The following is a 12,662-nucleotide window of genomic DNA, read 5'->3' on the forward strand; positions in this document are numbered from 1 at the left end:
TGAAGCTGTAATGGAAACCTTGAAAGATCCATGGATAAAAACAGGTAAGTCACATATGTTAGAAATAAATATTAATATCAATAAAATAAGAGAAATAAGAAAAGAAGAAATAAGCAACAAAATCATGGACTGGGACATCAAATGCTGGGAAGCAGAATTAAAAACTAAGCACAGTTTAGCAAAAACAGAAAGTATAAAAATGAAGTCAAGATGGAAACAGTAATTTTTGATTGATGACACCTTACCATCTGACTTGCTCTTCAAGGCCAGAACAAATATCCTGGAGTTAGGATGGAGAAGTAAACATAAAGATAAAGAAACAAGCTGCCCTTTGTGATTAAGAAAATCTAGAACATTTTCTGCTATATTGCCCAAAATTACAAGACATCAGAAACATTACAAGACTCTTCCAACAACCCTATCACACAAACATATTGGAAAAACTCTTACTCTTTGATAGAGATGACAAGCAACAAGACTACAAGAACATCATAACATCACTCTGGAAAAAAAAGGATCCATTTAATAAGACAGCAACAGCAGCAACAGTAGAAAAAAAAAGGGGGGGGATGCCATTGCAAAGGCAATATCCCAAAATACCAACTGAACTGAACTGATCAGGAGTAATCCCAAGCCACCTGTGGCTCTCTCAGTGACCCCCAACACTACTGCACAACTGTATTTTTCCATTAGCTTTTTCCAGCAGCAACTTCATTTTGGCAGCAAGTGGGTTGGTCCTCTCTGTGTCCCTCTGTAAGGCTTCCCTCACTAGATCAGTGACAAAGAGAATACCTGTACAGTCTAAACAGTATCTTCTGATGAGTTCTGTGTCACTAAGTTAATTCTTTCTATATAAATAATTTGTGAGCTGGAGATGTTGTGAAGCAGCCATCTTGGCTGTGGGAACGTCTGTCATAAGCCACTAAGACAGGGTAGACTGGTGTCTGGGAACAGATTAATCCATTTTACATTGATTCCTATGGGGAAAATAGTTTTGGTTTTCAGACATTTTGGATTTTGAACAACATTCAGGAACAAATTAAGTTTGAAAATCAAGGTTCTATTGTACTTATTATCTTTTACATGTATACTCTTATATTGCTACTGTCGCCTGTTAATTTATTTAAGGGACTTGCTCTCATATACTCACAGGTAACATTTTATTTATTCAATTATAAAAAATATTTTACATTTTTCAATTTTAGGTCCTCTTGAAAACTACAATGTTACCTTAATATTTTAGCACTAATTGGTAGCCATTTGCTTTTTATGTCTTTTATTTTTTATGAGTCTGCTGAAGTATAAAGCCTTGATCCCATGTTGGTTAAGCCTTACATCACACCACACTAGTGTACATAAAGGTTAGCTGACAAACGTGCAATGATGTCTTCAGTATGTGAGGTGTGAAGGAGTAACACTTGTAATACTGCTGATCTGCATGACTTGTTTGGTGTTTCTACTGCCCACCTGCTGATTGGCACACACCCCAGACTCCTGACTGACTCCTGACTGCTGATTGGCTGCTCTAAGACGCAATAACATTTTCTTTGACAGACTAAATGTTTTAACTCCTTGACTGACTTAACACTGATTGATCTACATTTACCACACAGACCTTCTTTTCCTAACATGCAGATAGAATGTACTATCCACTGGTAATTTATTGTAATGGTATGAGTGTTAAATAGGTAGATTTTTACTTATATATTTTCTTCCATGATTTTTATGTTATATACTTTAAAAGTCAAGAAATAGTAAAGATTTTTTAACGGTTCTTAAGAGAACAACACTATTGTTGATGTTATTACTACTTTTATTGCTACAACTATTTCAATTACCACTACTACTTTTACTACTTCTTTTATTAATACTACTATTACTATTACTTCTACTGCTACCAATATCACTATGTCTAATTTCCTTTCATAGGACACAATCTATATCTCATTATATTTTCTCTTCCATCAGTCTTCACATCATTCCTCATCTCTCATCTCTTCCCCCTCATGCCTCTATTTCCTTCACTAACACTCATCTTACTTGGCACCTCCAGGAGGGGAGTCTGAGGAAGAAGACACTGCAGGGGATCACTATGAAGCTATCTATGAAGTCATCAGTCCAGCCCATGAGGACTGCTATGTACGCCAAGATGATCCGGACTTCGATGACTCCTTTGATTCAGATGACTCGGATGATGCCTACTGTCGCCTTCGCCCACAGGTAAGGAGAGGTGGAGGAAGAGGAGTAAGTGTTGTTCGTTTTCCCTAGTTATTCAGCATCTTTATCATTGTGTTCTGTTAACCTCCTGTGGTGTCTGAGGATATGAGTAAGGTGATTCCTGCGCTCCCACACATTGATATGCACATCTCCCCATCAGTTTCCAGATGAAAACTCACAGCTCTCAAGGGAACACCATGATTCCCTGAGATCTGAAGAGTCTGGAACAGGGAAGCAGGATGAGAATGTGACACAGCAACACCACCAGCAGCACCAGCAGCAGCACCAGCATGGCATCACTAAGATAGCTGAGGCTGCCAACCTGGGCATGAGGAGGTTAAGGCGGAACTGGTCCCTCACCAAGAATGAGGTGCGCACAGGCCTCAACAGGATCAAGAAGAAGAGCACCTTTAGTGCTTCAGACATCAAGAGCACAGAAAGTAAGAGTAGACATTGTTTTTTGTAGGAATTCATGTGAACACTATAGTGAGATACATTGGGCTCTCATATAAGACTGATATTCCTGTGTGTTATGTAATGGTGTTGAAGTTGGTACACACATGATTGCTCACTTGTACTATGTGTCTGTAGATCTGGCTAGTGACCACAGTCCCAGCAATGAGGAGAAGAGAAAGTGGTCCTTCAAGAGTCATTTCAGAAGAAAGTCATCTACTGGGTCTCTGTCAACATTGGTTAGTGGGGCTCCTCCCCCACCCCAGAAGAAGGAGTCAGCCACCTTCTACCTCACATTAACCATTGAGGCAGGAGCTCAGGATGCTGGGGAGCTCTCAGATGCCTCACAGCCCACTGTGCGCTCTGATGCTGAGAGTGTCACCTCAGGGGCCAGTGTGCGGGATGTCCGCCATTCCAACACTCCCTCCATAGCTTCTGTCACCACCCTGGCCTCTGCTGATGGTGCAGTAACTCGTCGGTCTGCTCCAGTGATCTACAGCAGGAAGAACTCTACTGGATCTACTTCTGGTGGCCCAGTCCGTCCCCGCACTGCCCCACCCGCCCCACCACCCAAAGGTTGGTAATGCTTGATTTGTTATGTGACCATGGTATGTATGGATCTAATGATCAGGATGTTACTAAAATTGATGATGGTGTGTGATTTAAAAGATGTATTTATTGAGCATTTGTAATAATGTATCTTTTTAGTCACAGACAGGAGCAGTGAAAAGGCTGAGAAGACTGGCAGAACAAGTGATGGAGAGCCAGAGGAGCTGAGCAAGACAGAGGTTGCTTCCCGCCTCAACCAGCTCCTCTCCTGTGGTCCAATGGTGCCCCCTGGCCGCCGTGTCCTGCGCACCTCAGGTGACTCTAGCAGCGATGCCTCCCCAATTCCTGTTTTGGTGCACCCAGATGATGCTGGCTACACTGGATTGCGTCCCAACAGTGTCAAGTATGCTACAATAGATGGAGCCACATCCTCAGCTCTAGGAGACTCCAGTGGTGATGAGAGGCTGTTAGGGGCTGAGGCGGTAGGAGGTCTGGGCTTCAATATGCCTCGGGCACGCACCTCTGTGGCCAGCTCTGGGTCTCATGGCTCCAGTGAGGGCTACATTCGTCTAGGTGACATTGCCTCAGCTCCTCCACCCTTGCCTGCACGGCGAAACCCAGTGCCACCTGCACCAAAGCCAAGCCGTCCTCAATCCTCTGGTCTGCTGCACCTGCCATCCAGTCTGCTGGATGGTGACAACAACAGCTACCTGGACTTCAGTGTCAATGCCCTGATCCAAGATGAGCCACTCTATGTCAGCTCCCATTTTGCTGACGAGCCTTTGTACCAGTTTTATACAGCAGGTGTGCTGGAGCGAGCAGCACATAACCAGGGAGATTGCTCCTCTGAGGATGACTATGAGGTACTGTGATTACTGTAGTTGCTTAATTACTGTGGCAGGTAGCCACTTAGTTAAACACTCATCCAACCAATAAGCTTTGGAAAAAGTTTGATATTCAGCTGGCTTTTCTTCAACACATTTACAGCATATCTCATTAATTCCAAAACAGAGACATATGTTACTGTATACATGTGCAAGACACCTCACAAATGCCTATTTAAGCATGTATAATGTATCTTTGCTTGCAGGTCATAAATGATGGGCATGGTGGTGGGAGTGGGAAGCTGCAGACCCGCCCATCAGCCATGGAGCTAGTCACCCCCGCTGATGGCCGGCGCACGCTGTGGTGTGAGCTACCAGAAGTAATAGATAGCGGCCTATTGAGTAAGTGTGAGGGTAGGGCAGAGGCAGTTATCTGTACATATGTTTGTAGAGGAGTCTGGTACATGTGATTTGTGCCTATGTTTTGTAAAGAAATTTGTCCATTTTACCAATATAAGGTTCAGTGATAACTCCTTATCACTCCTTGCCATATCAGTAGATCTTGGCTTACATGACTTCTTATTGAAATACCAAGATATATGGAGAGTCAGATATTAGTCTGTCCATTACTAAGTCCTGTGTCATTTTCTTTTGTGTTGTTATGTCATGTCTTCTTGAAATATGTGTTCATCCTGACTGCTATGGCTTCTGTTGAAGCTCAGTGAAGCATTGTAAAGAGTAAGATTCTGAAAAACAAATGACAGCAAAAGGAGTGATGGAATAGTGCAAATGATTTTTGTTTTGTAGTTATATTTTTGTCCAGTAAAAATATTTGGAGCTACTCTTATGAAGTAACAAACATCATACTGTTATTAGCACTCAAAAGTTTAACCATTACTTGCCTGTAGGAAAATGTAGTCGTTAATATCAAACCTGTGTATCCCTGCCAGGCCAAATCAGTGGCCAGGAAAGGAAGATCCAGGAGGCAATGTTTGAGATGATCACCTCCGAGGCATCCTATCTCAAGTCCCTCAATGTACTGGTGACTCACTTCGTCCAGTGCCCAGAGTTCATTGATGAGGGAGAAGATGCTGTGCTCAGCCGCCGGGAAAGGCACATCCTCTTCTCTGACATTCTTCCTGGTGAGTCCTGCTGGTGACAGTGCTGATACTGGTGCCACCATTGCCATTTTAAACAACATTATCACTCATTATCATCACTATCATCTTCATTATTGTTCTTTTTATTATGCCTGTCAGTATTAGTATGTTTAGCTATTGCCACAAGTATTGCCATCTTTGTTATTATTTGTGAAATAATGAATTATTGGTGATTGGTGTCAAGTTATACCCCTAATTCTCTTTTGCACTGAAATAGATTCCTTCATTCTTCTCTTTTTTCTTTGGTTTGCTTTATTACAAGAAAAATAATGATTGAAAATAGTTGTTATTATATGATGTTTATCATACAATGTCTTCATGCACAGTCAAGAGATGCTCAGAGCTGTTCTTGGCTGACCTGGAGAAGCGGTGGCAGGAGTCAGTGAAGATCTCCAACATTGCCGATATCATCTGTAAGCACGCCAACAACCACTTCCAGGTGTATGTCAAATATTGCTCGAATCAAGTATACCAAGACCGCACACTGAAGGAACTCAAGTAAGTGTAGGCTGAGAAGACGCACTTCTTTTGTGTATTTTGAGGCTAAAAAAGCATGTTGTTTGGTTCTCTGTTCTTCAATGTATGGGTAGGGATTTAAAGCTAGTATTTCTTGTTTGTAATATGAACACACTTTCTACCATCACCATAACTACTGTGTCACCTCCTCAGAGAGAACAACCCTCGCTTCCTGGAGGTTCTCAACATGCTGGAGTCATCACCAGTGTGCCAGTCACTCGCCATGCACTCCTTCCTCATGTTGCCAATGCAGAGGATCACCCGCCTGCCCCTGCTGGTGGATGCCATCTTCCACCGCCTGGAACACAACACTCCCATTTGGCACGAATACAAAGTTGCCCTCGCCACACTGACTAAGGTGACCACCAGCCTCATTACCCATGTTCCTCTCCCAGGGCACATGGAGGACTTTTTAGATTTAGTTTGATTAGATGTCTGTGTTTATGAACAATGATTAATGGTTTGAGAGGTGGTAGAAAATAAATCTTTGTAATACAGTTTTCTTCTAGTCATGCTGTCACCTCTTTCCATTTCTTCCTCATCAGTCAGACCAAAGGAAAGGGATTTTTTTCTGTTTAATTAGGTTCAACTTGATTAGGGCACTGTGCTTGTGAACTAGTGTGTAATGTATTATACATCTCCATTATGAAATTATCTTCTAGTCTTGTTTAATTAATTCTTTTGTACTCTTCTTCTATTTTTCTTTGTTTCTTTCCTCTAGTGAGAAAGAAATACATGCTGAGAGTATGACAGGATGACTCCTTGTGAAATGAGGAGAGGGAGAGAACTGAGTTGCAAGTGCAAGTGGAAACCTTTGCCTTGGCTTGTCCATTGAGTGAATAACCTGGAACAATTACTGTATAAACTAGTCTTAACTCCTTCCTTCATCCCCAGATTGTAGCGGAGTGCAATGAGGGAGCACGGCGGATGGAGCGCATGGAAGAGATGCTTATCCTCTCCCGCCAGCTGGATTTCCGGGAGGTGAAAGCCATCCCTCTCATTTCAGCCTCACGTTGGCTGGTTAAGAAAGGTGATCTGACTCGCCTTACTTGGAGAGAGAATGATGGCAAACTAACATTTGGGAAGAGGATTTCCAAGTGCACATTGCACTTCTTCCTCTTCACTGACCTCCTGGTGGTGACCAAAAAGAAGAGGTGAGACCCAGTATACATGAGAGGAGCACAGTCACAAAAACAACAGAAAATCATTGGTTTTGTATATTATTGACTGCAGGTGTGTCTTGCCATCCTAGTCTTATGATGTGGACTAGGTATGTATTCCAAAATTTATGACATCATTGCTATATTACTAGTACTGGTCAAGAGGGAGGCTGAAGGCCTGGAGTGTAATCAACAGTACAGACTTCATGTCAAGTCATTGAAAGCTAATTTAATGATTAGAGCCAACTGCTTGTTACGTGTATGACTGTAAGTTTAGGTAATTCCTTCATAATTCATGTTTGACAGGAATGGTATATAGACCTAGTGGCACTGTGATATTGTTCTAGTAATGGTATGCCTAGATTTGTCATAATGGATGCAGGTGTTTAATTTCCAAGACAAAATTAAGTAACTTGCCATTGTTTAAATTTTACTTCTGGCCGGTTTGAATATTAATCATAAATTTTCATGCTAATTTTGAGAAAAGATTTGTAGATGTGAAGATCACTTCATAAGGAGAATCCAATGAGAAAAGCAGCTCACACAACCTTCTAAGTTTTCCAATTTGAATAATGATGTTTTCCTCCCTTCCATGGCTGCAGTGAGGACCAGTACATGGTGTTGGACTACTGCTCCCGGAACATGGTGCAGGTGCTGGAACTGGACACTTCTGATAAGTTCCCTGGACGTATCCTGGATGGCCACAAGAACCTCCTCATCATGACCATGTTGCAGAATCATGAAAACAAGACTGTGGAGATGGTGAGCATTATAAACCTTGTGTAACCATATGGTGTGTTCATGCTCTTGTTATATGTAGCTGTTTTGCATCTGTTGTATTCATTTATCAAGTTCAACTTCCGTTTCTTCAAAGTTAAACTTTTGATGGTAAAAGTAATGAAAAAGTACGTAACAGATTTGTTATTTCAAGTAAATGTGAAATGGTTGAAGGGATCAGGTGTGGCACTCTAAAGTGGTTTGGTTACATGGAAAGAAAAGCAGAAAGTAATGATGAAAAAAGGAATGAAAATCCACACCTGGCACATTATGGGTTAACTGAGTATAACTTATGGAAGTAGTTTTGTCAGTATTGTAAGTATACATATAAACAGTAATGGTGCAGTAACTTTTGTAACAATTTAAGTATTTTATACTGCCATTTGTCTTCCATACATGTGAGATGCCACTCAGAAATATCTGAAGGCCCATAAAAATAAATTTTTTATAAGAGTTTTGAGAAAAAATTTTGAATGAAAGTGTTCCTTCAGTAAAAGTAATGAAATACTGTAAAGAGCTACATTGATTATTTCCTATGAAGTAAAGTAGTAAAGGTAATGTTTTAACTGAGAGTGTTAGCAGTGCCAGGATATTCATCTTGGTCTTTCCTCAGATTGTGTCTTGCCCCATGGAGTCAGACAGGACACGCTGGGTAGAGGCTGTCACTCCACGCAGCTCAGACAACCCAGATGAGCGGATCTATGAGGAATGGGATTGTCCCCAAGTGAGTTTGAGACCTTTGTCTTATATAAGTACATTATTTCTGTGCACTCTTTTTGGCATTTGCTACCATATCTTGACACCCCTCGAAAAAAAAAAAAAATCATTGAAAGCATAAACTTTTCAGTGCTGATGAAATTTTTCTGAGCTATTTAAAAATGTAAGGAAGGGAGGAAGAGGAAGAAGAAATGGGACTGCACTACTGCTATCTGAGTAAAGACAGTGAGTGATGCAGACACGTCTCTGGGTAGATACGTCCCTGTGTATGATAAGGGGGGGGAGTCCATGAAAAACTCATAAGGAGAATTCAATGTTTTGCACAGAAGTCACAAATTTCATGTATGTCTTAAACATATTATTGTATTTGTAAAATGCCAAAAAAAAATAAACACAAAAAGAATATGAATAAAAGCTTAGGTGTAAGGAAATGCATTTCTTCTTGAAAATGTCATCAAATGAGATGCTTTAATATTTTCACCTTTACTAACTTCTGTACACTCCCACAGGTCCAGGCCATCCATCCCTATGTTGGCAAGCAGGCAGATGAGCTCTCCCTTGAGGTGTCTGATGTTGTCAACGTCCTAAAAAAGATGTCTGATGGTAGGTTCTACATTGACCTGCATGGTGTTTTGTGTTAAGCATTAGGCAAGAGTGCTTACGGTGTATGTTCATAACAACTAACAGTATGGACAAATAAGCATGGCAGAATATTTTGCTAACAAAAATGCTTCCCAGTTTAACCATGCCTTTGCTTGATGTGTGTGTGTTTGATATTCTGCTGAAAGAGCTTTTCATTTGATTTGTTTATGTGTTGCAGCTAAATATTACCTAGTATTAAAGCATGGTATTTTAGCTTTCGACTAGTTTTTAAACTTAACTTTGTGTGTGTGTGTGTGTGTGTGTGTGTGATTATTTAGCTTAGTGCTTGGTGTCACCACAGGTTTGTCTGAGGGTTGTATATTATACTAACAATAAAGATACTCATGTGTGGCTTGTCTCTACGCTAGCACCAGGTCTCTGCCTCACCCCAACCCTGGGCACCTGCCGGGCAGGGAGGGTTGAGGCATAGCAGCAAACGCTCACACCCACGCTGGCCCCAGTTAGTAGTGCTTGTTGTTGGCTTCATCAACAAGACCACATACATTAAGAGGCCTAGATTATACACTGCCTCCTCACCTGTGTGGGGGTCAGGTATTACCTTGTATGGTGTCTTTGTGTGTGTTTGGTCTTGTAATTCAAGTTTTGCTGATCTTAATTTCTTGAAATTTGATCTTAAAGATTGCTTTTAATTTAAAAACTTTTTATTTATCTGTTTCAATTTAAGATTGAATACAGAAAAATGAAGCTAAATTTTTAAGTACTGATAGTTCTGATTGTATGTTAGTAAAAATGCTTTGTAATTTTGCTAATAAGCATGATTTACAATCTAACACATGCTTGTCACTTAGCATGACTAATTATAACTTGCTGCATGAATGCTGTAATTTTTAAGTATACTTATTCATGAAACACTCTATGTTGTAGGGTCCCCTTGTCTGTATTTTTATTCACACAATCCCTTGAGGGGAATGACAGCCTGTAAGTAGATAGATTGAGGTTAACTAAATGTTTTAAGTGCTTTATGTTCACAAAGTATAATCTGACACATTGTTTGCTGCTTTCATAATCACACAATAAATGAATATGAATGAAAAGGAGTAATTTTCATTGTAGGCAGAAGATTTACTCTTGTACAGTTGCCTTCACTTCATAGCTTCACTTATTGCCTTTGCAACACCACCAGCTGTGAGCCATAAAACATCCTACCTATACTGCAGTTAGGATGTACATACATACTTAATAATGCTTCAAACTACAAGTTAGTCTCTGTTCCTTACTGGGGCAGAGTTGGGGATGCTGGGTGGGTTGAGGGGTAATGAAGTCGTCAGTACCTACAAACATAAGAACATAAAAAATAAGGGAAGCCACAAGAAGCAACCAGGCTTACACGTGGCAGTCCCATATGAAATATACCTACCTGTTTCCACCTATCATCCCTATCCATAAACTCGTCTAATCTTCTCTTAAAGCTCCCTAATGTCCTAGCACTAACAATGTGATTACTGAGTACGTTCACTCATCTACCACTCTGTTTTGAGAAACAGTTTCATCCTATCTCTTTCCTAAACCTAAATTTTTCATCTTGAATCCATGATTTCTTATTCTATCCTGGTTGCTGATCCTAAGAATTTTGCTTACATCCCCCTTGTTATAACCCTTATACCACTTAAAGACTTCTATCAGGTGCCCTCTTAACCTATGTCTCTCTAAAGAATGTAAATTCAGTAGCTTCAGTCTCGCCTTGTAAGGAATACTCCTCATCCCCTGCATCTTTTTAGTCATTCTCCTCTGTACTGATTCTAATAGACCTATATCTTTCCTGTAATGTGGGGATGAGAACTGCACAGCATAGTCTAGATGAGGTCTGACCAGCACCAAGTATAACTTTAATATTACTTCCGGCCTTCTACTTTTAACACTCCTAAAAATTTATTCTAATACCCTATTTGCCCTGTTTCTGTCCTCAATGCATTGTTTTCCTAGACAGAGTTCAGAGGTAACTATAACTCCTAAATTGAATCTGTCCTCAAGTCACTCATATTGACCTAAACAAATAATGGATTGGGTGTGATCTGCAGGTTGGTATCATGGGGAGCGCATCAGGGACCAAGAGCGAGGGTGGTTTCCTGGGAGATTCACAGTGGAGATCTCATCAACCCATGTGCGGGCAAGGAACCTCCGCCAGCGCTACCGTCTGCTGGCCATCTCCGGTTCTCTCCTTGATGAGCTGAAGAAGGAAAAAGAACGCTTTGAGAAGGAGGAACGAAAGAAGGACCGCAGGCGCACATTAACCATCATGGAAGTTATATCATCTCAGACGCAGGCGATAAGTTAGATGCAATATCCTGATGTGTGATGTGGAAATGAATACTCATTGTGACCTCTGCCACCTCAATGTGACCAGTGTCATTTGTGCCTTTTTTTTCTCTATGGCAGAAGTGAAAGAAAGTGGTGAAATGTTACAAAGTTAGAAAGCTTACTTGCCTTAAGAATTACCAAGGAGAGTTTGTAAATAATACATAATTTAACCTGTTACTGAAGTAAATTTTGATGCAGTGAAGCTTGTGTGTGTGTGTGTGTGTGTGTGTGTGTGTGTGTGTGTGTGTGTGTGTGTGTGATTTACATTCCTTAATTTCATAATGTTTTCTGGTTTATTCCAAATACATTTATTTTCTGGGGAACCTGTAATTCTTATATTGTTCAAAGATCTGTCTTTCCTTGATTTGTGTCCTCATAAAGTATCTATCTTCACTCTTTTCTACACAATAATAGATCTTTTCTATCTTATTTTTTCTCAAATTGTCTTTTATTTATATAATAGAATCATGTCTCCCCTCTTGTGTTTGTGTTTGTGTGTGTGTGTCACTGCCTAGGTCAAACTTAGACTCAGTGATGATTTCCCAGGCAGAGTCAGGTAGTGATTGGAGCTTCATGGCAGTGCCCTCTACTCTGCCAGTGAAAGTAATGTGCAAATTACTTGGTATACATAAATACAGTCTTTACAAGCCAGTGCAGGAGAGATGTATTGTGTGTGTGTATGTATGTGCGTGATGGATTTGTGTACCCTCTTGCTATACTGTCTCCTCATGTATTAGGTGCAGTTGTGCCTGAAGTGGGTGGTTTCTCTACTAATGCAGTTGCTACCCTACTGCATTATTATATCAATTTAAACATATCTCACACTTTTTTACTTATGCAGTTGTTTTTATGAAAAGTTTTATAGGTATATAGGCCTATGGAATGCTTTTGTTATATACACATAAGATACAAGAGCAATTTTGTTAAAGCTTGAAATATTTAAGAAAGAAAGATGTATTATTTAAGTGGTGTACTGGCTATGTATATACTGTTGTGGTGGTGTACATATCTCTGGACTCACCCGGGGAAGTTATTAGTGTATAAAGTTTATTTCCAGCCAAAATAAAAATTGTTTTCATTAGTTTGCTGTGTTTCTGGTCAAGACCTCCTACTTGTACCTGTCAGATAGGATGGAAGTGAAGGGAACTCATGGAAAATTAGGTTAATGCAATAGAATATGATTTGTGAGAGATCCAGATGATTTAGTACAGAATGAGAATGAAACAAGAAATAAGGTAAAAGATGAGAAGGTATTGAATCCAAGCTCCTGATGAAAAATATGCACAAAACAAGGGTCAAATTCAATTGAGGATGACAACATTGTAATT

At 40.3% G+C, this 12,662-nt stretch overlaps 1 protein-coding gene across 1 annotated transcript in view; it reads left to right on the forward strand.

Moving 5' to 3' along the window:
* The window catches only part of LOC135115082 (uncharacterized), a 70,703-nt gene extending 58,288 nt beyond the window's left edge, over window positions 1–12,415 (forward strand). The window contains exons 9-21 of the mRNA XM_064031573.1: window positions 2,054–2,220; window positions 2,378–2,657; window positions 2,809–3,246; window positions 3,379–4,082; window positions 4,310–4,445; window positions 4,994–5,185; window positions 5,530–5,701; window positions 5,873–6,077; window positions 6,614–6,873; window positions 7,482–7,641; window positions 8,270–8,380; window positions 8,883–8,976; window positions 11,055–12,415. Of these exons, the coding sequence (XP_063887643.1) occupies window positions 2,054–2,220; window positions 2,378–2,657; window positions 2,809–3,246; window positions 3,379–4,082; window positions 4,310–4,445; window positions 4,994–5,185; window positions 5,530–5,701; window positions 5,873–6,077; window positions 6,614–6,873; window positions 7,482–7,641; window positions 8,270–8,380; window positions 8,883–8,976; window positions 11,055–11,311 (3,176 nt within the window). The 3' untranslated portion in view covers window positions 11,312–12,415. The remainder of the gene's footprint in view (window positions 1–2,053; window positions 2,221–2,377; window positions 2,658–2,808; window positions 3,247–3,378; window positions 4,083–4,309; window positions 4,446–4,993; window positions 5,186–5,529; window positions 5,702–5,872; window positions 6,078–6,613; window positions 6,874–7,481; window positions 7,642–8,269; window positions 8,381–8,882; window positions 8,977–11,054) is intronic.
* The last annotated feature ends 247 nt before the right edge of the window (window positions 12,416–12,662 follow it).

The sequence above is a fragment of the Scylla paramamosain genome, chromosome 28 (assembly GCF_035594125.1).
Source record: "Scylla paramamosain isolate STU-SP2022 chromosome 28, ASM3559412v1, whole genome shotgun sequence".
NCBI lineage: Eukaryota > Metazoa > Arthropoda > Malacostraca > Decapoda > Portunidae > Scylla > Scylla paramamosain.